This window comes from Marmota marmota, unplaced genomic scaffold (assembly GCF_001458135.2).
Source record: "Marmota marmota marmota unplaced genomic scaffold, marMar, whole genome shotgun sequence".
Lineage (NCBI taxonomy): Eukaryota > Metazoa > Chordata > Mammalia > Rodentia > Sciuridae > Marmota > Marmota marmota.
The window spans coordinates 7570510-7593953 of NW_025999949.1; the positions used below are offsets into that span (position 1 = coordinate 7570510).

Sequence of the window (23444 nt, forward strand, 5' to 3'; positions counted from 1 at the left end):
CCCAACATCATTCAGTCATTTATGTATTATTTAGAGTTATCCTCCTCTGCTACCTCATAGCCTAAACTCACATCATGCTTAACAAGCATCACTTTCTTCCATTGTTATTTCTTTTTATCCTTCAGCCTCTGACATAAGGCTTGCTAAATAATTCCTAGATTTGTAAAAGTGTTACATGATTGTAGCTCACAATTAAGGACATGTAGTAATAACTCATTCAGGCCACAGAATCTTATTAGCCTTCAAAATATCATCCTTGTGATTTTAACAAATTTTCTTACAACTTCTTTCTATAAACAGATTTTTAGAAGACATGATTACAATGATTAAAAAGTAACCATGGTTATTGTAGCTTTCTTAGTTATTTTTAGTTTGTTGGACTCAACATATGTTTACTCAATCCAATTACACATTTTTGGTATGGGGAAAGGGTCATTTCAGCCTTCCCCCAAATGGTTATCTCAACATGTGATTCTTTTAGCTCTGCAAGAAGTTATCACAGTCAAGTATTACAATTTCAAGTTGTTATGGGTGCCTTTGAAAATAATATATGCGGTGTCATTAGGTGTCTGCTGGAACAAGATCTTGATTAGGAAACATGATTTGACCAAACTAACCATCAGATCATTTGATAATGAGCCAACCTTCCCATCTTATGTTCAGAAAACAGAAACTACAGGGACTTAGTATTCTAGAATTCAAAGCAGGCATCACCCATCTTAATCCATTTGCTATTCCAAAATACCTGAAGCTGGTATTTATAAGAGGTTTATTTATCTCAAAGATGTGGAGTCTGAAGTTTGAGATTTGAACAACTCATCGGTTGGCCTTTGGTGAGTGTTCTCTTAGCTGCATCACATCTAGTAGTGATGTCACTAGAGGTATTCAGGGTCCAGGCTTGCTCTAACAACTTGTTTTCATAGGAACTGAGGTCCATGAAAACTGCTTAGGGTAGTACCCCCTCACAAGGACTTGGCCACCTTCTGCTGTGTCCCACCTGTTAAATGTTTCATTACTCTCAACATGACCATGCTGAGGAATAGGCATCTGGTACATGGATATTTGGGGAACAGTCTCAAACCGTATCATTTTCAAAATATTGAAATCATGATGATGTGGGCTTAATGTAGATTTTAGCATCAGATCCGATTCAGATAGAGTTTCAGCATATACTTTATGTGAGACATTGAGCAAACTCCTTAACATTCTAAACTTTCCTCAGTTGTAAATTAGAGGTTAAATCAACTTTATAAGGGATTGTGAGGAAAAGATATTCTATAATTTTAGCATAGTATCTACCACATAATAGGTCCTTAACAAATGATAGACACCTTTACTCATTTTCTTCTGCCAATAACCACCTTTTCCCATCTGGTACCATGGCAAGAGTTCTTCCTGGGTTCTTGTAATATCATCGTATACATAAGTTACATGACATTAGTTAAGGATTTAGAAGACTTTTTTGTTCCTTCCACTTTCTTAGCCACTCTATTTTCAGAAAGTCATGGATCATCTTTGAAAGCATTGCTAATATAAAAATACACTTTCTATGTGTTTCACCTAGAATAGATCTATAACCCTTTTGAATACATTTACCTAAATATTTAGAAGTGAAAACATTTACCTAAATATTTAGAAGTCACAGATACATTTGAAATGCTGATGAAAGCCATGGAACTGGTAGTCCTTAAATAATTATACAAATCATGTTTTTCATCTCATTGAAAATAATCGACAAAATCTTAAAAACTTCTAGTTAGAAGCTTCAGAAAATTCATGCTACTTTGGGATAGATAATAAAGGTTATTGCAGAAGTAATGCCACTTATGAGTGGCTATGAGTGGCTTTGAAGTCACTTTTGAGGTAGTTCTTAGATCCAGTCAACTGAAATTTCAGCTAAATGTCTAATCTTTGTAAAAAACCACAAACAACACCAAAAAAAAAAAAAAAAAAAAAAAAGAAAGAAAGAAAGAAAAAAAAACACATACTGTGTGCCATGACACATACCTATAAATGACTGATAATACTGATGCAGGGGTATCACAAGTTTGAGTTCAGCCTGTACAACTTAGGAAGATCCTCATAGTCAAAAAAAAAAAAAAAAAAAAAAAAAAAAAAAAATTTAAAAGTCTAGGGATGTAGCTCAGTGGTAGAGCAATCCCTGCTACTGTAAATTAATACTAATGATGGTAATAATAAAAGATCCTTTTATATTTAACAAGTTTAACAAGGAAATAATGAGCTTTTATATTCTGCTAACAGATTGGTATGGTTAGCTATCCCTACTTAGAAGACATATGGATTCAGATATCACTTAAAGTATATTAATACTATTAGTGACTCTAGAAGATTATTGCTATAAGACAGTGAATTTTTTGATTCAAATAGTTTCTAATTTATCTTCATTTTTTACAGTCATTTTCTGTGACTCATGATATATGCACATAGAAAGTTGCAAATATATATCAAAGAAGAATTCAGATTTGACCTTAAGAATCATGGTTTTCTCATGGAGCATCCATTTAGGGGACCATCTATTTTTATAATGCTTTCAAATTATGGACTTCTCCAGACTGGCATGATTTCAGGGACATGTGTCATAGCAAAGTATTGTTTTTATTTGTAGAGAAGGTTCATTAAGTCATTACTGTTTATGCCATTGCAGGTTTTGTTTTTTTTTTCTCTACTGTCAGCTATCCTTTTGAATGATAATGGATGATCTCCTAGTGGCCACATTGTTGAGTCTTTTCTGTTTGGTTCTGAAAAGAGTTGGTAGCTTACATTCTACATGGTCAGTGTAGCCACTCTTCTTTGCTTATTCAGAAATATATCTCTATGCCTAGAATATCTGATTCATAATGTTAACTCTCTGATATTTTTGATTACAGAGTATAAATAAATAAATCTTTTTTTCTTCCAAAATAGTGTTAAGAAATCTACTTTTATGTATGATGCTGTATAACTTCTGTTGGCAATCCTAAAGGTTAGAAGTTATATCTATTAAACTTTTAGACCTTAGTGGGTCTTTAGAAATTATCTAATCTGCTTTTTTAATGATTTTTATATAATCATTATCCCAGAGAAGTTAAGTAACTTAAACCCAATTTCACATAGATAGTAGCCCATAAGTCTACAGACTACTTTTTTTTTCTTTTTTCACTGAAATATAATTACCCATATTTTTAAAACTCTTATTCTCCTCTGGCTCAGTTCTACTGGCTTGATATCTGAGGTAAATTTTATTATGTTAATAATTACTCTTTGTCCCCCTTTCCTCTTCTGTTAAGTAGAAAAAAGTTCTCCATAGGGTAGAAAGAAGTCTTTTTATAACCTGTTTTTTCTCCTTCTGGGAGATATACTATAATTAGATAAATTGGATCTTATCTATATTTTAGTTCCTATTATATCTGACTTCTGGCTTGGTCCCTTTACTTAATAAAGAATCTCAGCATCCTATCTTTATCCATTTAAAGTCTTTTCAAACTGAGCCCTTTAGCTAACTACTTCCTACCCAAACAATCAAAATTTATTTCATTGAGTTTAGCATGTTAGACAAAAATACTGATTTCTCTTACTGATAATCTACTTTTGACAGCAATTCTTCTGACTTACATCAAAGAAATATAAGCTTTATTCACCAGTCCTTTAACATTAACACTATCTTTTATATTAGATGATACAGAGTTTCATAACTTTTTGTATTGTAAAAAATATTGAAACCATATAACAAAGAGAAACTAATAATACTAAGTGAAGAATGACAAAGTGACACCTGTCTGAAATATAATTCTATATGAGTTAATTTTAGGGGACTCATTTCATTGATCTAGATAATAATAAGTGATGTTATAGTGGCACATGAACAAAAAGTTTCCTATGTCAGTATTATAAAGGATAGGATAGGGTTTGGAAAAACTAATAATTTTAGAATTGTTGGATATTGAATTGAATTATTTTAAAATTTAGTGCATGAATATTAAAATTTTTTATTTTTGTATATTGCAGAGGAGAATTTGCCCTTTGGCTTGATGGAGATCTCTACCATGGAAGAAGCCATTCTTGTAAAACATTTGGGAATCATACACTTTCTAAGAAGGAAGATTTCTTTATCCAAGACATTGAAATCTGGGCTTTTGAATAAATACAGTGCTGTCTGTCTTAGCAGGATAATGGCCCAAACCTGACATGGACAAGCATTATTTGGAAAGTTCAAGAAGCAATACAATGTAACATGTCACTCATGCTTTAAAATTAGTCTCTATCACCATTTATTACAGCTATAAGTTTAGAGTTGATTTTTCAAATCATGTTTCTGTCCCAGAGTTCCCTAAGTTTAGACAATGGCCTGGGTCCATGTTGTATAATAACCTGAGTTCGTCAGAATTTTGCCAGCATTTAGATCATAGTCACTACCTTATTTTCAGGTCATGTTATCTCAGTCTTCAAATAGGATGGTGCTCTTTTGTTGAATCTTTTTTTTTTTTTTTTAACTATATTGTTTCTTTTACTAGAGCAGTCAAATTGGGACATTGAGGAAATGAAGTCTAAATACTTTTGTATCTATGAGTTTGGAAAAAGTGATATGTGGACCTGCTCATCTTATTTTTATGGAGGAGAAACCACAAGCCAATATAATACATACTTCACAGACCACTGAGTTCTAGTTTAGATTCACACTACAATATTCTCTTTATTAATTTTTCGAGTATTCTCAATTTCATTTTAAGGAAATGAAATTTGAGGAGAATTCTGATTGTAATAGAATCACAGTGCACATGATCTGCAGGTTTGGGCACATAGTTTCCTCATTGAATTGAATTATCAGATACAGAGTTATACATTCACAAAGGAGAATGAGAACTTAATGTTTCTATTGGATTTACTATATTAAGCAAGAAATTATACTCTTTACATATTTGTAGCTTAAATAGGGCATTATTATAAGTGCAAAAACTATGAAACAATTGCATATTTCTTCAACATATTGTGTCAGTTATTATACTGTTTTATAATTCTGTTGTTTTAGCCTTGTTGCATACCAACTCCAAAAACATAGTTTTTTTTTTTTTTCTGTTCAAAAGGAAAAACAATCTTGTAGTTTTTATTTTTTGTGACATCTGTTATTAATTACCATTAGCATTTGCTCTTATAAAAGGGCATTGATTATAGTAGACACTATTGTAACTCAGTAGACTTGGTGAATATGCAAACATACTGTCAAGTGACCTCAAAAAAGAAAAAAAAAAAAAGAATAGAATACACTAGTAGTTCTTATCCTCTTTTGTAGGAAACCAATAATAAGCCATTGTGGCAATCAGCAAATTTCAGAGCTTCATGTTATGCAAAAAAAAAAAAAAAAAATCCTGCTGTTATTCATGTGACAGTGACTTTGTGCTGAAATTTCAGCTATTCCAGATAAACATTGTATATCTTGTAAATTAATGTTTAAAGGTAGTTTTGTTCATATAGAAAGTGTTGATTGCCAGATTGCTTCTAGCACTTTAAATTATTCTAAAAATGAATTATAAGCCAAATATGTTGGCTTAAGTAGTTTTAGTTGTATAACAATTATATTTAGTTCTTTAAAAGTTTATTATATAGAGAAAGCATAATGCTAATCAAAAAGAAAATCTGGTGTTCTATCATAATATGCTGTTGACAAATATTAATAGAAACACAGGGCATCATTTCCTTGTCTATATAAAGCTCTATCATTATAAGTTAGTATCAGTATATAGATTAAATGTTTACAAAGTAGGGAATTGTAAATAAATGTCAGTTTTTTCCCCCTTTTGGTCTTCCACAGCAGTATTATTGTCTTTGTGGAGTTGACTACTCATAAAATAAATCCTGTAATGGATTTCAAGTACAAGTTCATAGTGGCGTATACCAAATAAAATTAAATATATAAATACAAACTTGAGTTTGGATTTATTGAATAATCAAGTTATTTTCACATCTGAGAAATCTTTTAATTAAGCATATTTTATTTATCTTTTATTTTTAAAAAGATGCTTCTAATAATTTTATTGATGTTGCTGGTGGTAGTGGTGTTAATAGTGTTGGAAAGATATATTCAACTAGATGTAGCACTACAGTTTTAGAAAATGGAGATAGAAGGCACTTGACACATGGAAAAGATGTCATTTGATATTTTTGAGATATGTTTTCATTTTTTTGGTGGAGAAACATAACAAAAATAAGCCTCTCATGTTATAAAGAGCTATGTTGTCCACAACACCAAAAAATTTCAATCTTTTTTCACATCTCACAGGAACAACTAAGAATGTGAGTAGAGGAATGAATGACATGGTTACATGTTTAAATTTGTACTTTAGGAATAATCTCTGTGAAAAATAGATTCATAGAGGGAAGAAATAGGAAGCAAACAATAATGAGTTTGTTGTAAAATTCAGAGAAAAATGATGATGTCAGAATAAGAATAATAGTATAATGGTGATAAAGGAGGCACGGATTTGAAAGAGATTTGGGAATTAGGATTATCAAGAGTTAGATATTGATTTCATGTCAGAGAAAATGAGAATAAGCGTAGTTCTCTGGATTTAAACACAGAAACTCAAGTGCATTATTCATCTTGTTATGGTCAGTGTACATAGGAGAAATAATCTGCTACAAAATTACATTAGTTATGGACTCTCACATGGAGAATCAATTTGCAAATGGCATTTAATATTCCATTCTAAGAAAACATTATACAAATGAACAACATACAAGTAGATGTGGACTTATATCTATGTATGAAATGCCTTGGCAGATTATAGGTCACATCAAAAAGAAGAGGGTCCTTGAAATAAATTTTGGTACTATAGTAAGTGACAGGCAGAAGAGAAGTCTCTAAACTCAAGAAGTTGAAAGAACAACAAATTTAACATAAAGAAAATAGAGGGTGAGCCAAAATAAAAATATAAGCAGAAATCTAAAAATTAAAAGCAAATGTCAAATTTATTTTCTCTTTTATTTTCATATAATTCAGTTGATTTAAAAGTTCATTTCTCATAGTGTACATTAAAATTTTGAATAATTTTTAAAAATTTACAAATCTTCAAGAAAATAATAAAAATTTACATATCAAAAATGACAGTAAGGAAGAAAAACCAAAATAAATGGTTCTTGTGAAGAAATTAAAAGGAGACATCACTACAGACCTTAAGAGATAGTATAAACATTTCTTGTGTCATTAAACTTGGCAATGTAGGGAACATTTAGAAAATGTGGAAAAAAAACAAATTATGACACCTGATCCAAGAAGAAATAAATTTTTAATTAAAGAATTTAAATCTGCTAATTTTTTAAAAACTCACCTTCTTAACAAAAATCCCAGCCCCAGATAGTTCCACTGGGTAATTTTTCTAGATAATTAAAGAAAAAATAGTGTCATTCGTAGGTTTTCCAACATATTGAGGAAACACCATTTCTCAAATTGCTTTTTGAGGTTAGCATGACCTCAAAGTCAAAACCCTACAATGTTCACACAAAAATTATAGGAGGATCTGTTAAGAGCATACATGCAAATTTTTAAATAATCATGTCAAGTCCAGCAATATATAAAAAAGCAATACTTAATAACCAAATTATTCTAGAAAAGAGTAGTTAACATTTTTTCATTTGGGACCATTTACCACATTACAAAAAAAGAAAAAAAAAATCCATAATATCCTTGTAAAGTCCAGAAAAAGCATTTGATTAAGTTCAATACTTACCTGTTTCTATGATTAAAAAAAAAAAACAAAAACAAATAGCCAACAAGCGAAGAAGGGAATTTTGCTCAATCTGCTTAAAACAACAAAACAGAAAATACCTTTGAAAAATGTACAGGAAGTGTACTTAATGATGAATTATTGAAACCTTCCTCTCTTGAGATAGGAAACCAGACAATAACAACCACTACATGGCTTCTGTTCAGCATTGTTCTAGAAATTCTAACTGGTGCAATAGATCAAGAAAGAAAAAAAAATAATACATAGGACAGGAAGAAAGACATTTAAATGTCATTGAATAAGGTATGGTTATTGACCGAAAATTCTAAAGAGATCAAACTATTGGAATTAGTTGATTTATCAATGGCACTGATTATAAGCTTGATACTCAAAAATTGGAACGAAAAAATCCATTTTTATATACAAAGAAGTAGAAAATGTAAAGTATTACTATTTTGTAGTAACACTGAAAATATCAGCTAAATATCCAAAAAAATGAACATCTGTGTAGGAAGGATATACCATATTTATGATGACAGAGAACACTGAAAGATGTCAGTTCTGTAAAAATCAATATTGATAAGTGAAAAATCTTAACCTTATTTTTGTGAAAATTAAGCTATTCTAGAATGTATGTGGAAATGTAAAGGCTAAGAGTAAGGCAACATTGAAGAACAAGTGTGTGACATTTCCATATTAAAAAGCTTGAGTAAGACAGGTACTATTAGAAGTCTGATTTTTTTTTTAAGCTAATAATACTACTGCCCAGTAAAGGGAATATTTTTTTCTTTTTTTTTTTTTCTTAGAGAGTGAGAGAGAGAGAGAGAGAGAGAGAGTTTTATAATATTTATTTTTTAGTTTTTGGCGGACACAACATCTTTGTATGTGGTGCTGAGGATCGAACCCGGGCCACATGCATGCCAGGCGAGCGCACTACCGCTTGAGCCACATCCCCAGCCCCAGGAATATTTTTTTCAGTAAATGGTGCTACATTAATTGGATATCTGTTTGGAATAGAAAAATTTAATTCACCACAAATAAGAATTACAGATTTTATGTTTAATTGTAAAAAGTAAATCAATAAAGCTGTTTTAAAAAGAGGAAAATATCTTCATAACCTTAGGATAGGCTTAAATTAAATTAAATGAAAGCACTAAGGATCAGAGGAGAAAAAAAGATGGTGTAAAGGAGAAAACATAGTATAACGTTAAAATTTTTAAGCACTTTATCAAAAGGCATTGTTTAAAGTGAAAAGACAACCAACAAGTATAAGGTTTTTGTAATAAGTCTAATAACTCATTCACAATATAGAAATGACTACAAATCAAAAGACCTCAGCAAAGGAAAAGTCACAGGACTTTAATACATTGTGTCCCATCATCCTACGTGGATTTGAACAGTTGGGACTTAATGGTTAACCCAAGACTATTAAAGCAGTCAATAAAAGCTTTATTAAAGGAGAATGTGAGATCACATTTAGAAAATTTTTTGTGCTACATTTACTAAAACTAAGCATGTTCATACCTTTGACTAGAAAATTTTAATTCCTGAATAGTATGCACCCATAGTAATGTATATATTTGTTCACCCAGATATATGTAAAATATTTAGAAGCTCCCAAATAAAGCTCTACAAACAGATGTGTTCTGAGAAGTGTATCTCTCCTCTCAATTATACCCATCCCTTCAGGAAATTGATTTATTTCTGCTTATACTATTTTCAAACTATATAAACATTTATAAATTATACAATCCAGTGTGCATATATTTTTATAACTTTATTATTTTTTTATGTGGAGCTGAGGATTCAATCCAGTGCCTCACACGTGCTAGGCAAGTGCTCTACCACTGAGCAACAACCCCAGCCCTGTGTGCATATATTTGTTTACAAATACATATACACTATTCCTGTTTCTAATAAGGAAAAGAAGGAACTCGGGTTCAGAAATGAAAAAGCAGAAGGCAAACCAAGAGAATAGATGTGGCCTCATTTTGTCAGTGGTAGGAAGAAAAAAAACCCTAAGCTCTGAACTTCCTTGTGTTCTAAGTGGGCAGAGCCACAAGAAGGTGAACTTTGAAATCAGGAGTCAGAAAACTTACAAGTTATGAAAGTTTAGAGCAATAAAATATTTGGATGGAGGTCCAAACAGGGTGAAGAAGTATGTATCAAAAGTACAAAATCCTTTGACCATTGGAAAGTTTTGAAAAGGGAAATCCTGAAAATTGCTAAATTAATTAAACTGTTATTGGGAATTTAGAAATATCTGTGATAATTATTTCGTGTGTTTGGGTGACTATAAAAAATACTCATAAGAATTTCCATTAGCATGTGTGATTAGTTTTGGGTTTTTTGTTTGTTTGTTTTTGGGTTTTTTTGTCAAATTGTCCTAAGTTCCAACTGAATTTCTCCTATCATGGAGTTTTTAGAATAATAATCATTTGGTTGATGAAAAAACATTTTTTTTTAATTCCAAGTCAAGAAACAGTGTTAGGACAGATGGCCTAAAGTATCCAGATAATAATAATAAAGAAAAAAATCTACAAACCATGAGCTATTTTTTGTGTCACAAACACACTGAAGAAGATAGCTATCCTCACAAGCTGCTTGTCAGTCTAAGCCTATTACGTGTCAGGCATTTTTATTCAAGAAAACTCACTTCTGACTTGAGAGCCAGACTTTATCCATAGGTCTGAGTGATTGTCAGCTCTCTTAAGAAGAGGACTTCCACATCATCCTCAAATTCAAACAAATCAAACTAAATAATCTGTGTCAGTGACTGCTTAAGCTGTTTTTGTTCAGAGTTGAATATGAGGGAACACTTGAAGTCTGGTCTCAGTATTCTATAATACTAGGAGTAACCTCAGTTACACCCTGAAATTTTATTGTATTTCAAACACAAGAAAGTGATATTGTGGGATATAATCTAAAATAGTATATAACAAGAAAAATAAGAAAACGTTTTGTCCTTTAGCCAATTGGCTTTGAAATTTTGACATAGATTTCACTGTTGTAACAGAAGTGTGTTTCTTATATAAAATTGTATTTAGAAATATTAGTCATTAATTTGTATCTTCATAAATCTAGTATGCAAACAAAAATATACATATTATTTTCTTCTGTAAGAAGATATTGGAACTTTCAGTTTGACAGAGAAACACATGAAAACAAAGGTAATTCTTAAGATAGGTTTAAAATAAAATACAGATTAATAAACTTATGAATGCCTTTTAGTTCGAGGAATAATATGAAATTAACTTTTGTATATAATGCCAAAATGCATTTTAGTAACTTTTTTTATTGAATTCATTAATTATAATATGACATTTTACTCAATTTGTGTTTAGTATTTTGTAAACACATTAAATTAAGGAGAAAAATTGACAACCAACAGGCTAATGTCAAATAATTTTCTCCTTATCATCACATTTACTATGCCTTTTTAAAAACCTTTGCCGAACTGATATTGCTATTTTTAGACTTCTAGGTATTTCATTAAATTATCTTTGTAGAGAATGGGGAAAACTAAAATTTTTTAAACTGATTATTAATTCACCAATGAGACTAAGATTCTTCTACACTGAACATTCTACTTCATAGAATGTCCTGTATTTTGCTTCATTGTACTTTGACATAAATGACACCTTCTTTATCAGATCTGAGACCACCAGCCACCATGATTTCTGTTTTTATTTGATGTTTTACTCAGCTTTTTCATTGCTTCCAAAAGACATCACAAGAGCAATTTTAGAGGAGGGAAATTTTCTTTCAAAGGTCTCAGTCCATAGACAGTGGACTTCGTTGCTCTGGGACCCAGGTAAGGCAGGACGTCACCGTGGGGGGGAAGCCATCAGTGAAATGCATGAGGATCTTCTCGGCATGGTAGCCTGGGAGATATGGGCCAGGCATTGGGAACTTTCTGTGGCTCTCCCACAGCAATAGATTGCCCAATGCACGTGACCTTTTCCTCTGCTCTGCTAGGAAGGTTCACATAGTAGCTCCAGAGATGGGCATAACCTGCTAGGAACTGAACAGCCCACTTTTAACCTTTTTTTGGAGAACATTCTATAGAATCTCATGTTTCCCTATATAAATAAAGCAGGTGGGGACTTCATTTTGTCCAGAAGCTCAATCTCTCTGATCAGTTTGTCCATCTGCCCCCCACTTTTGAAACTACTTTCTGTATTCTGTGGTTTTTATGCAGTTCAATTTTTCCTAGCTTTTATTTCTCAGCCAGCCCATTCCACCAAGGGGAACCCCATTCCCACCACTGGGGTGAGATGTGGGCAGGAATGGTGGAAGGGTGCGGAAGAGGAAAGCAGCTCAGTTGGAAAAGCAGGGGAGAGTTCTGCTCACCAGGGACAAAATATATACCCAAAGTCATGCCCCCACCCCCAGTGCTTGTCTCCTCTAGCCACACCCTACCTGCCTACACTTACCACACAGTTAATCCATTCAAATGGAATAGTGCACTGATTAGGGTAAAGCTCTTGTAACCAGTTGTTTCACCTCAACTTTTTTTGCATTGTTTCACACCTGAGCTTTTGGGGGACATCTTCATAGCTAAACCATAACATGCAAATTGCATGTCACACAGAAGGAAAAAGAAGCCTATTAGAATCTCAGCCCTCAGAGGAACTTAAACATCTAATTGACAACAATTTGTACCCATTTCATAAGTGATACTATGATTAAAAACAAAATAAGTCTAGTTTCTTGGAAAATTTTAGTTTAACACAATGGAATTTTTTCTTGAAAATTGACATTGACATTGTAATATGTTCTGCTGATGTTTTCCTGAAGTCGGGATTCTTCCTAGAGCTGATATTTAAAAATCTATAAATAATATCTGCAGTGAATAGCCTAATATTTTTGCCTTAAAAGATAGAGGGGCTGGGGTTGTGGCTCAGAATTGAAGCACTTGCCCAGCATGTGTGGGGCACTGGGTTCTAACCTCAGCACCACATTTAAAAAAAATAGGTATTGTGTCCACCTACAACTAAATAAAATATTTTAAAAAGATAAGTGGAATTTCAAATGTTAATAATAGTAGTATATTAATAACATTCTCTACATGCTTTCTAAGATGCTTTGTGTGCTTTCTCAAAAGCTTCAAGCTTCTTCAACAGAAGTAGAGCCCAAAAGTCGTTTATGTAAAAATGTTTTAATATTTACAGACTTATTACAGAACAGTTTGTGTTTTAATATTTAGTGCATTAGCATTTTGTAGTAAGACAGGAGAGGGTCAAGTTTGATTTTTATTCTTGAAGGCTCACTCAAGTAGAGTGATCACAACATGGTCATCCCGACCTTGCCATAACATCTCTCCTTCAAAGTGCACCAGTCCGTGTTTCCTGGCACGCATGAGAATGCCCACTACTTTATCTGAAATACGAACATATCTGTCAAAGAGTTCTCCAAAAGTAACCTGAATCTTGCCATCATGTCTGTGGCGAGCCATTGTGCGGATGACGAAGCACAGCTCCATAATTTCTCTGTAGATATGCTCCTCGGCTCGCTTGGCCCTTTCAGCAGTTTTGGTACCCTCTTTGGGACGGCCATAGCCCTCGTCTCCTTTGTGCAGGCGAGTGGACATGGCTAGCTCGTAGTCAAATTCTTCACTGAAAGGGTTGAGCTTCTGGGATTGTACGTGTTCATCAGCCCACTGTTGCCATCTCCCTTTCAAATTGTCCACCTGGCTGTATTTCCGATGGGCCTTGCAGTTGAGTTGCTCTGTAAATCTGTTTGCCCTGAAGGAGAGAGAGGATGAAGAATGAAGGTACTGATAATTTGGGATGGAGTTGTAGCTTAATGGTAGAACGTTTGCCTAGCACGTGTAAGGCATTGGGTTTAAACCTCAGCACTTTAAATAAATAAGTAAATAAATGTATTGTGTCCATCTAATACTAAAAATGTCTTTCAAAAATATATACTGATAATTTAGCACTCAAGTGTTGCTTTCCATTTGTTCTCCCATGCATCTGCATCTTAATGTGAGTCTTTATAGTTTTTTTCATTATAAAAGACATATAAATGCATCACAAAAAATTAGAACTGGAAAACAAAAGGTACACCCCCACTATCATTATTATTTTGATGTGTGTTCTAGATTATTTTGGTATAAATAATAGTATATTTAAAACTACTATGATATGAAGTGCTATTTCAAGAAGCAAGTATCATACAAAATTAATGCAAATTTTATTGTCTCATGTTAGTAACATTTCAGAAGTAGAAACAAATTATACTGGAGAATCTATGTATAGGGTCTCTAAATCAATTATTTTCCAAAGATAATCTTTATACCACCCACACATACATTGCAATATCCAGTTATGAATAGATTTTCATATTTGGATTTTTAATGAGAACATATATACATGATATTTACAAACCTTAAGTATAGGTTGTACAATCAGAAAACACTGGCTAGCAACAATAATATTTATTGAACACTATACTAGCATTCTTCTAAATACTTTTTATTAATTTTCTCCACAACCATTCTATCAGATAAATACCACTATTCCCACTTCACAGATGAGGAAACAGTCCAGAGACATTCACTTCTTAAAGTTACAGAAATATTAAGTCGTAGAACCAGAATTTGAACCACAGTTGAGTTGGTGGCAGAGCCTGCATATAACTAATAGGAAATACTGCCTGAATGAGTTGTGGATACAGGATCCAAGCACAAGACTGAAGATGCAGTTGATGTTCTTTCTACCTATAATGATGCCACTCAATGAGCAGGTACAGTGTCTAATAAATGAGTTGTAAGACTTCCCTGACACTTCTGTATCTGCACCCTGTTAGACTTCTTTCTCCAGGTCTTTTTGCATGCAATAGTAAAACAGAGATTTGTACCTGTCAACCTCACAGGTGATCCACATTTCCTTCTCCCCCAGCTCATGCCCTGATGCATTGTGATTGGAGAGTAGTGCTGAAATTATTTGTGTGAATGGCATGCCTGAGCTATCTGAACCCTCACAACTTGCTATTCAAAACCAGATACAGATCACACTTAGATGTCCCTTGCTATTCAAACTCATTTCATAAAATCTGCTCAGGAGGAGTTCAGGAGGCAAAATATGAGTTACTGAATCACATTATTAATTTTCTTCTGAGGATTTTCAAGTCTCTTCCCTGGCAGTAAGCTTCAGCCTCAATTATGATATGAGATTTGGGTTTGGCCAAGATGGCCTTAAGCTATTTATGAAGACTCTGTCATTTATTTTTGTGGTACCAAGAAGACAATGGCCTTTTTGCTCCTTTGAAAATGGGGTAAAGAGTCCAGCCAGGTGCAGACATCAAACAGATGCAGTAAGGGAGGAATGCCTAGGTACATTAACATCGCTTTCAAAAGGGGAATGACATCCACTAGATGGCGACCTTTCATTAATTCTCATGCCCTATTCCAGCTACATCTTGCATTATTACAGTGGAATGGAATTGGTGCTTCATTGCATGAGCCATATGGAGAAAAGTGTGCCAGAATTAATTGGAAAAAAAGCAGAATACAAAAACTATATGCATTAATACAACTTTATAAAATCCTTTACATGTGAAAAAGTGCTAGAAGCTACACCACATTGGAGCAGAATGGATTTCTGTCAGTCTGGCTAGTCCTCACCATCACCTGCCACACTATACACTGTCCCTGTTTAGATGCCCACAGCATGCAGAACTTGGTCTCGTTATTAAAGGAGAGCAAGCCCCTTGTCCTCTTGGAGCCACAGTGATCAATGACAGGCATAGTCTTCGAAACCAGCACAGAGCCATCTTGGCAAAACCCAAATCTCACGCCTACTTCATTTTAGAGCATGAAAAAAGACCTGAAATACCTCAGAAGAAAGTTAATAGTGGAATCCATTAACTCATACTTTGTCTCCTGAGCACCAACTGTAGTTTGGTCCTATAGTATAAAAGTAATACATCCTACATTTATAGAACATCAGGGCATTGTGACAATCCTTCTGTTCTTTATTATAATTATTAGAATAGCTACTGGGCACTGCTTTAGGTATCTTCTGGATATTCAATAATGAAACAAACAGAAAAGAAAGAAAACAAAAAGAAAATCACTAAGAGATCCTCATGAAAATAATCTAATACAAATTTCAGTAAATGACACAATTGCCACTCTAAAATGTATACACCAGGGTAAAGAATTCAGTAGCATATGCACAAATGAAATTATTTATGTTGGTATACAGATAACTTTTTTCTTTTTCTTAAAATTCTCTCTTACTGGTATTATATTGATTTTGTAGCTTAAAGAAATTTCCAAGAAAAGAAATTCAGAAAATTATAAGAAGAGAAATTTAAAGAAACTACAAAATCTAAAGAAATTAAATTTAAAGAAATTGCCCTCCAGAGGTAATTTGTTTATGTCATACAGGCCTCTGATTCTTTGATGTAGTGTTCTTCTGATTTTAATTAGGAATTTAGATTCCCTGAGTGTTGAAACTAAATGTCACTGGTTATAAGGGTTGGAGTTGACATGGTAATAAATCTAAATAGAAGAGAGACATTTATCTTTTAAAAGAAAACACTTTCTCAACCTTGCTACATTGTTGAATTTTTATTTCCAATAATAGAAGGAAAAGGAGACAAAAGAAGTTTGATCCTACAACTAACAATTAGAAAATAAGGCTATTTTAAAAATTAGGAGGAAATCTATCTTAATGGGTAATTTTCTCAGTCTATAAACATTATTGTTTTATATTTCTAATTTTTAAAAAGTTTGAGAATATGAGGTTTAAATTAGGATTTTTTTTCCTTCAGTGCTAGATATAGATCCCAGAGCCTTTCACATGCTGTATCACTGAGTTACTACCCCAGCCTCTGGGCATTAGGAAGCCTCATACCCTGAATATTTTCTTGGTCAATGAATTTAACAATGAATGCCAGATTATCCTATTTTTTTTTATTTTCAGGTGAAAAATCTGAAAAATGGTTTACATGGAGCTTTAGAAAGACAATCTAGTATAAATTAAAAGAAAACAAAGAACCATTCAAAGACTAGTATTGTCACCTATTTTAGGAGATCAATATTGAATCCATATCCACTTCCTCGGTTTCTTTATTATCAATAAACAAATTTTCTTGTAACTAATTAAAAAAAATTCTGCTGGATGTGGTGGTACATGTCTATAAATCCCCGAAGCTTGGGAGGCTGAGGCAAGAGGCTGTCAAGTTCAAAGTCAGCCTCAGCAAGTTAGAGAGACCCTGAGAAATTTAGTGAGACCCTGTTTCAAAATTAAAAGGGGTGGGGATGTGGCTCAGTGGTTAAGCATACCCCTAGGTTCAATCTCTGTTATGAAAATAAATAAATAATGGCCATTCTGCATTTTTTTAAAGTAACTAATTCTACCAGATATTGCAAGCAATCTGTCTTGGAAATCTAGCTTCATTCACTGAAAACAATTTTGCAAAGAATTTTATATCTGTCAACGGTAAACATGACATTAGTTCAGTGCTGCTAATGTGAAGGGGCCTTGTTGCAGTAAGGTGAGAATATGGAAATGCATTTTTCCCTAATTCTGTCATTTTGGAGTAATAGTTATATGGGTAAGTTATTAAATATGTAATGGAATAACATAGAATACAAAAGAAGTTTGATCCTATAACTAACAATATCTAAAAGGTATATTTCAAGCTTACCCATTCTCTGACAGATGCCCTTCAACAGCATCCCAGCCTTGAAATGTCATGGAGCCTACAGGTGAGTTTTCTGGTCTGTCTGGGAAGTGCTTGAAGGTGATCCCTCCCCACAGATCCTAAAGGAAGCATTTCTCCTAGTGCCAAGGCGCCCTTCACTGTGAGTCCAGTAAAGAACATCTGCCACACTTTCCATCCTTGCAGAGAAGTGCTGGGGAGAGTTTGTTCCTCTGTGTATGAGTTAGCTTCCCTGGAGGAAGTGTTGCTAATTTGATTAAGGGGAGCATGACTTCAATAGGGCCCCCTTTATCAGAAACAAAATGATTGCATCCAAAAGGCAATATGATCATTTCTGATCATCCATGTTCTTTTCTCTGTTGTCTTGTCAACAGTTTTGAGACCTAAGCTGTGATTCTCTTTGCAAATTGGTAACTGCCCCCAGAGTCCCAAGGGAAGAGTTCCCTCCCTGCTCTAGAACTGAGGGCAGGCAGTAGGAGGTCAAGTGTCTCTACTTCTGAAGTCCTTCTACCTGGTTGCACAAACACTCTACACATTTGGAGTTACTAGGATTCCATTGATGAAGTTGATACTGATCTCTACTGGGAGAGTAAGTCCAGCATAGTGATTAAGAATACAAGCTCTGGATCAAGCTTTCTAACTCTCTAATTACCTAGTCTTGTGACTTGGATATTTCTTGACATTTGTGTATATCCATTCATTTGTCTATAAAGTGGCACCTGACATGCAACACCTGCTGCTTTTACCAAACACAACTGGGAAGAAAGAGTGGATGATTGGTGCTTTATTTATACACCTTTATGAGAGAGGACCCGATTTATTTTGCTAAAGGAACTAGAACAAGTCATATATAATCAAAAGATTCTTTTTAGAATAAGGCATAAAATATAAATAATTTTCATAGTAAAATCCTAGTTAGCAAAACCACTCCATGGAACATCATGTGGTAATGATTTACCACCAAGAACTCTTTCTACTTAAGCAACCATGACAAAATTTTTGCTCTGTTGTCACTTATGGGGAGAGGGTAGTACCTACAATGAAAAATAGAAAAACATGCCCTTTGATACAGACATAATAATGGCACTTTCAGTTCTTAAGTAATATTGGAGTCTCCTCAGGCCAAAAAAAAAAAAAATCCCATTGGACTTCTGCTGAAATTGCCAAGCACAGCTAGGATTACCTTTGGCCTTAAGAGCTGCTGTTGAAGGTCTCCTTCTGGTACCCTGTGTACTCTGAGACTGGGGAAAGGAACTGAAGAAGGGAAGAAGGAAGTTTACTACCCTTCTTGCAACCAAAACCAAAACACCACAGAGAGTCAAACTCCTAGCACCTCAAAGGGTTGGGATCACCAAGTCTGAGCTCCTGCAATATAATGGGTACAACTTACTAAAGAGCTCCCCTGAATCCATTGTTTTTCATAGTTAATATAAAAATAACTCAATAAAATATGAATTATCACATCTATTATTTTTTTAAATGAGAACACAGAAACTCAACATTGTCTAAGAAACCATGAGTCAAATCTAATTGTCTCTTGTTCAGCACTTCTATATTTCTCACTGAGAAAGTGCCATATGCATGCCTAATTTCAGGAACACAGAAAAGGATCCTAATGCCACTTCCCACTTTCAGTCGAGAATAGTGCATGGACCCAAATGTCCATGTCTGAGGTTGGCACTGTCCTTTCAGCCCAGTGACACGCCTTCCCTATAGTACTCACTACCCGCCCAGTTTTCCAGATTCTTACTAACTCTAGTAATGCTTCCCTGGCTTTCTGGATTCCTGGAGATGATGCCTGATCATTAGAGATCCTGGTACAGTGGTAGGAGACATTCACTTACTGGGAGGGCATGGGGCGTTTGATCCTGACAACAGCCACCTGCTCTGCATCCTGCTCGGGCCTTTCCTCTGTCTCCCCTCCGTAGCCGCTGTCCTCTGTGTCTATGCTGTCACTCTTCCACTTGGGCTCTTCCTGTTCCATCACTTTCCAGCCTTTGGTCAGTTCAGATACCAGGTTGGCGCATTTTCTCCTCCGTGTCGGGGAGTCTTGTCTGTGGAGCCTCCTGTCGATGTCATCCTCTGGCTGTCCGGGTTCAGGCACGCCACTGTCATTCTCGTACCTGTGGCTAAGGGAGCTCATGTCTCCTCCTCTCTCATAAGCTTTGCTGACAACTGTTTTAGTCACCTCTTTCCTTTTGATATGGGAGACCTCCGTGGCTTCATCTCCACGTCCCTCTGGCTTTGGGGATGGAAACTTTGGGGCACCCTGAGCTTTCTGGTGGGGGATAGGGTCTATTGCTGGTTTAGGAGCTTGGGGTGGGTCCCGGGTCCCTCCAGGAAGCCAGCCTGCAGGCTCCTGGGCCTGCCTGGTACTGTTCTCATTCGCCCACTGCTGCCAACCTCGGGCCAAGTTGATGACCAGGGTGGCTGTGCGTACCTTCCGGAGGGCACTCTTGGCTGGGCCCTCAGCCCTTTCCTTTTCTCCTGGTGCCATGCTACCTGTCTCTTCTGTGCTGGGAGCCTGTGTACTGGCTGAAATGAGTGTGGTCCAGCAAAGGGCCTGGGATTTAAATAGAAGCAGGGTGTGCAGTGGGAAGGAGAACGTGGTGATGGTGGAAACTATGCAAAGCATTTCTTGCCAAGATGTGGTGCCTTTGCCCTGATGGTGTTCTTTTTTTAAACCCTGACAGCTCTGGTTTCATCACAGCAGAGGGAAATCTCTGCTGGAAAAGGACAGTGCTCACTCCCTTTCTTCTCTGGGTGCCAGAGTAGAAATTACTAGATCAAATCATGTGCTCAACTTTATGTTTTCCTTGACCTTAAAATATGATCCTACCATTTATAAGCGCATACAATATGTGCACAAATTGTGCCGGGAACATTACAGTTTTGTTCTCATGTACACCTCAGCAGCCCTCAATACAGCTGTCATCTAGTCCCATTTTATAGTTGAGTAAAATGAAATCTAAGTTCCCACTGCTAATAATATCTGAGATTCAAACCCAGATCCATCTAGTTCAACCCTGTTTTTTCATTCTGTTATCCAAGATGCTAAGTTGCGTTTCTCTTTTTCTTTCAACTCCTTTAGAAAGAGAACTTAGAAGATCAACTGATCCAACTTTTACTTTCTAAATAAGAAAATCGAATCCCAGATAACAGGGAGACCAAGGTCTACTCAGTTAAAGACCGATTATTTTCTAATTTGGGGTTTTACTCAAAGTATCGATAAGTCATATTAATACATAAGACAATCACAATTTCAGTCTAATCATCTCAAGAATTAAAAGACCTGCACACATGTCGCAGTTTAGAAATTATTGCTAGAATAAATATTTGCAAATAATTTGTTTAAAGAGAATATTTAAAAACAAAATAAATATTAATATTATCAGAAGTACACATACCCTTCCTATTTTGTTTTGAATAGCACAAACTTTGTTAGCAGGCCTTTAGGTTTTTGTAGGCAAATTATTTTTCTCAGTCCTCAGAACAGAGACTGAATATTTTTATAAATATTTATAATATTTTTATAATATTTATAATATTTTTTAAAGGATTGTAAAGATAGGTCACTTGTATAGAAAAGAACCATCTAGGCAATATATTAAACCAGATAAAAAATGCACAGGGCTCAGCACTGAATAATTTCTTAAAGACAAGTAAGGGATGTTTTTAAACTTCAAGAGTTCTATAGGCCTTAAACTATATACTTTTCACTGATCTTGACATGCAGTTCACCTCTTAACTAAACAGCTATCTGAAAGTATTGTAATAAGTATAAAAGTTAATTACTTCTGATGGTGAAACATGTTTATTTGGGGGGAGAAAGTTGATGTTAGTTTCTCATCATGTCAGTTATTTATGTCCTAGGATTAAAACAATTCGGGAAATGATTTAATACTCTGTCTAGAAATCTGTCAGACGTGTTCAGACTTCAGCAACATCAGATAATTTTTGCTAAAAGCCAAACAATGTCCAGACAGAATCCTTCTTAATTAATTAAGAGAGAATTGGATCACCAGAAAAGAAAACTTTTGCAAACAAAGATTTCAATCTGAGTCTGAATTTCTGGCGTTTCATCCTGGAATATAGATTCACCAAAGACTATTCGGTTCTTGTCAGATTTCCTTCTTCCCATTAGAAGCCCTTGGAAAGAATGGGCTACCTCTGAGATTGCCTCAAGCTTAGCCAAGGATCAGGCTAATTTACACCTTCCAGGGCGGGTTTTTGCTTCCCTGCACACACCTGCTACAGGTTCAGTCCTGATTAAGGGAGAAGAAATGGAGATGGCAAAATGTTAACAGTCTTTCACATATTAATAGGCATTACAGTCAGCTGCCTGGGGTTTGGGATTGTCAGCAGATGGTCTTGGCGGGAAAAAAAAATGAAGCTTCTAAAAGATGCTGATCATTCCTTCTGAGATTCAGACTCCATGGCAACTGGGGTTCTTCATTCACACTTGTATAGAAGAGAATGTAAAATCCTTTGCTCCTCATTCTACTTTGGACATTCCTTCCCTAAAACAAGGTCTGTATGCTACCTGTCATGCATTTTTGATTACTGTAAAATATTCTCAGTCAGTCTAGATCCAGACTCTTAGGAGTTCCATGTTCTTCTACTTTTATGTGGTATAAAAGAACCCGAAGCAAAATCTCCAAGAAGATGTAATGAGAGCTTTACAATGGGCATTTCCTATGAAGCCTTAAGATCTGAAATTGTTGGTGAAGATGCATGCCTGATTAGTGAAGTGTGAAATGCATCAGAAGTGTGAAAGTATTTTGAAAAACAAAATTAGTTATCATTCAATCATATGAATAGCACTTGAAAGAAAGAGAACTCCATATTGTCTCTTTCAAGGATACTGAGAAATCAAATAGAGCCAACCTTCAGACCTAGCTGGGTGAGCTTCCTAGAGACTTGAGAAAACTACATTTGCTCATAGCTGCTGTTTCTCTTACTAAAAATAAATGTTTATTTAATGTTTACAACATGATGTCGTGGGATATATAGACAGTAAAATGGTTATAATAGTGAAGCAAAGTAACATCTATCATCTTACATAACTTTTTTTCTTCCACAAGAGGAGCTAAAATCTACTTAACAAAAATCCCCAGTATGATTTTAAAAAAAAAAGAAAACAACAACAACTATAGTCCTCTAGACCTGTTAATCTCACTTACCTCCTACTTTGTAGTTTTTGAACTAATTCTCTCTTTCCTCCCCAACTCTGCTTCTGCTAACCACTATTTTATTTGCTGGGTATATTTGAAGACTCTTCCTCCTCCTCTCCTCTTCTTCCTCTTTCTCTCCACATCTAAGTCTGAACATAAAATATTTTTCTTTCTTTGTCTGACTTGTTAGCATAATTGTCCTGTAGGTCTGTATTGTGTCAAATGGCTGGATCTCAGTCTTTTTAAGGTTACTATTCTCTTGTGTGTGTGTGTGTGTGTGTGTGTGCCACTGTTTGTTGCTTTATACATTCACTCATTTCTCCATGGGTGGATGTTCAGGTTGTTTCCAAATCTTGGCTATTATGGATAATGCTGCAGTAAATACAGGAGTGCAGTTACTTTATGGGATGGACAAAAGGTATATACCTTTTGGTATATACCCACAAGAATGAATGCTAGGGTCACTTGGTTCGTTCCATTTTTAATTTCCTTAGAAACTTCCATGGAAGTTATTGATATGATATGATATGATATTTTTGATAGTGGCTATACCAATATACATTCCTACCAACAGTGTACAAAGGTTTCCTTTTCTCTATACACTCAATAACATTTATTTCTTGTCTTTCTTAATAATGATCCTAACAGGTACAAGGTGATAATAGTGGTTTTACTTTGTATTTCTCTCTTTTTAAATATTTTTATTAGTTGTTGATGTACTTTTTATTTAACTTATTTATATGTGGTGCTGAGAATAGAACCCAGTGCCTCACACATGCTAGGCAAGTGCTCTACCACTGATCCATGATCCCAGCTCTTACTTTGCATTTCTTAGGTATTAGTGAAGTTGAACATTTTTTCATATCCTTATGGT

The 23444-nt window shown here is 34.7% G+C and overlaps 2 protein-coding genes across 10 annotated transcripts in view; one reads left to right on the plus strand and one right to left on the minus strand.

Annotated features, from left to right (window-relative positions):
• Oxr1 (oxidation resistance 1) overlaps positions 1-5918 on the plus strand; it is a 322826-nt gene extending 316908 nt beyond the window's left edge. For all 9 annotated transcript variants that reach the window (XM_048802005.1, XM_048802006.1, XM_015486367.2 and 6 more), the window contains one exon: positions 4006-5918. In XM_048802005.1, coding sequence (XP_048657962.1) covers positions 4006-4141 — 136 coding nt within the window. In that variant the 3' untranslated portion in view covers positions 4142-5918. The remainder of the gene's footprint in view (positions 1-4005) is intronic.
• Positions 5919-12860: 6942 nt separating this feature from the next.
• Abra (actin binding Rho activating protein) lies at positions 12861-19940 on the minus strand. The gene is made up of 2 exons (XM_015486371.2): positions 19241-19940; positions 12861-13465 (listed from the first exon to the last, which is right to left on the minus strand). The coding sequence occupies exons 1-2, from the start codon at positions 19891-19893 to the stop codon at positions 12988-12990; spliced, it is 1131 nt and encodes a 376-aa protein (XP_015341857.1). The 5' UTR covers positions 19894-19940; the 3' UTR covers positions 12861-12987.
• Between the last annotated feature and the right edge of the window lie 3504 nt (positions 19941-23444).

Bases quoted from the DNA above. Each gene is read 5' to 3' on its own strand.
- Abra (XM_015486371.2), bottom strand. From the start codon at position 19,893: ATGGCACCAGGAGAAAAGGAAAGGGCTGAGGGCCCAGCCAAGAGTGCC. The intron at 13,466-19,240 runs GTAAGTGAATGT...TCTCTCCTTCAG, and splicing joins AAACGCCCCATGCCCTCCCA to GGCAAACAGATTTACAGAGC.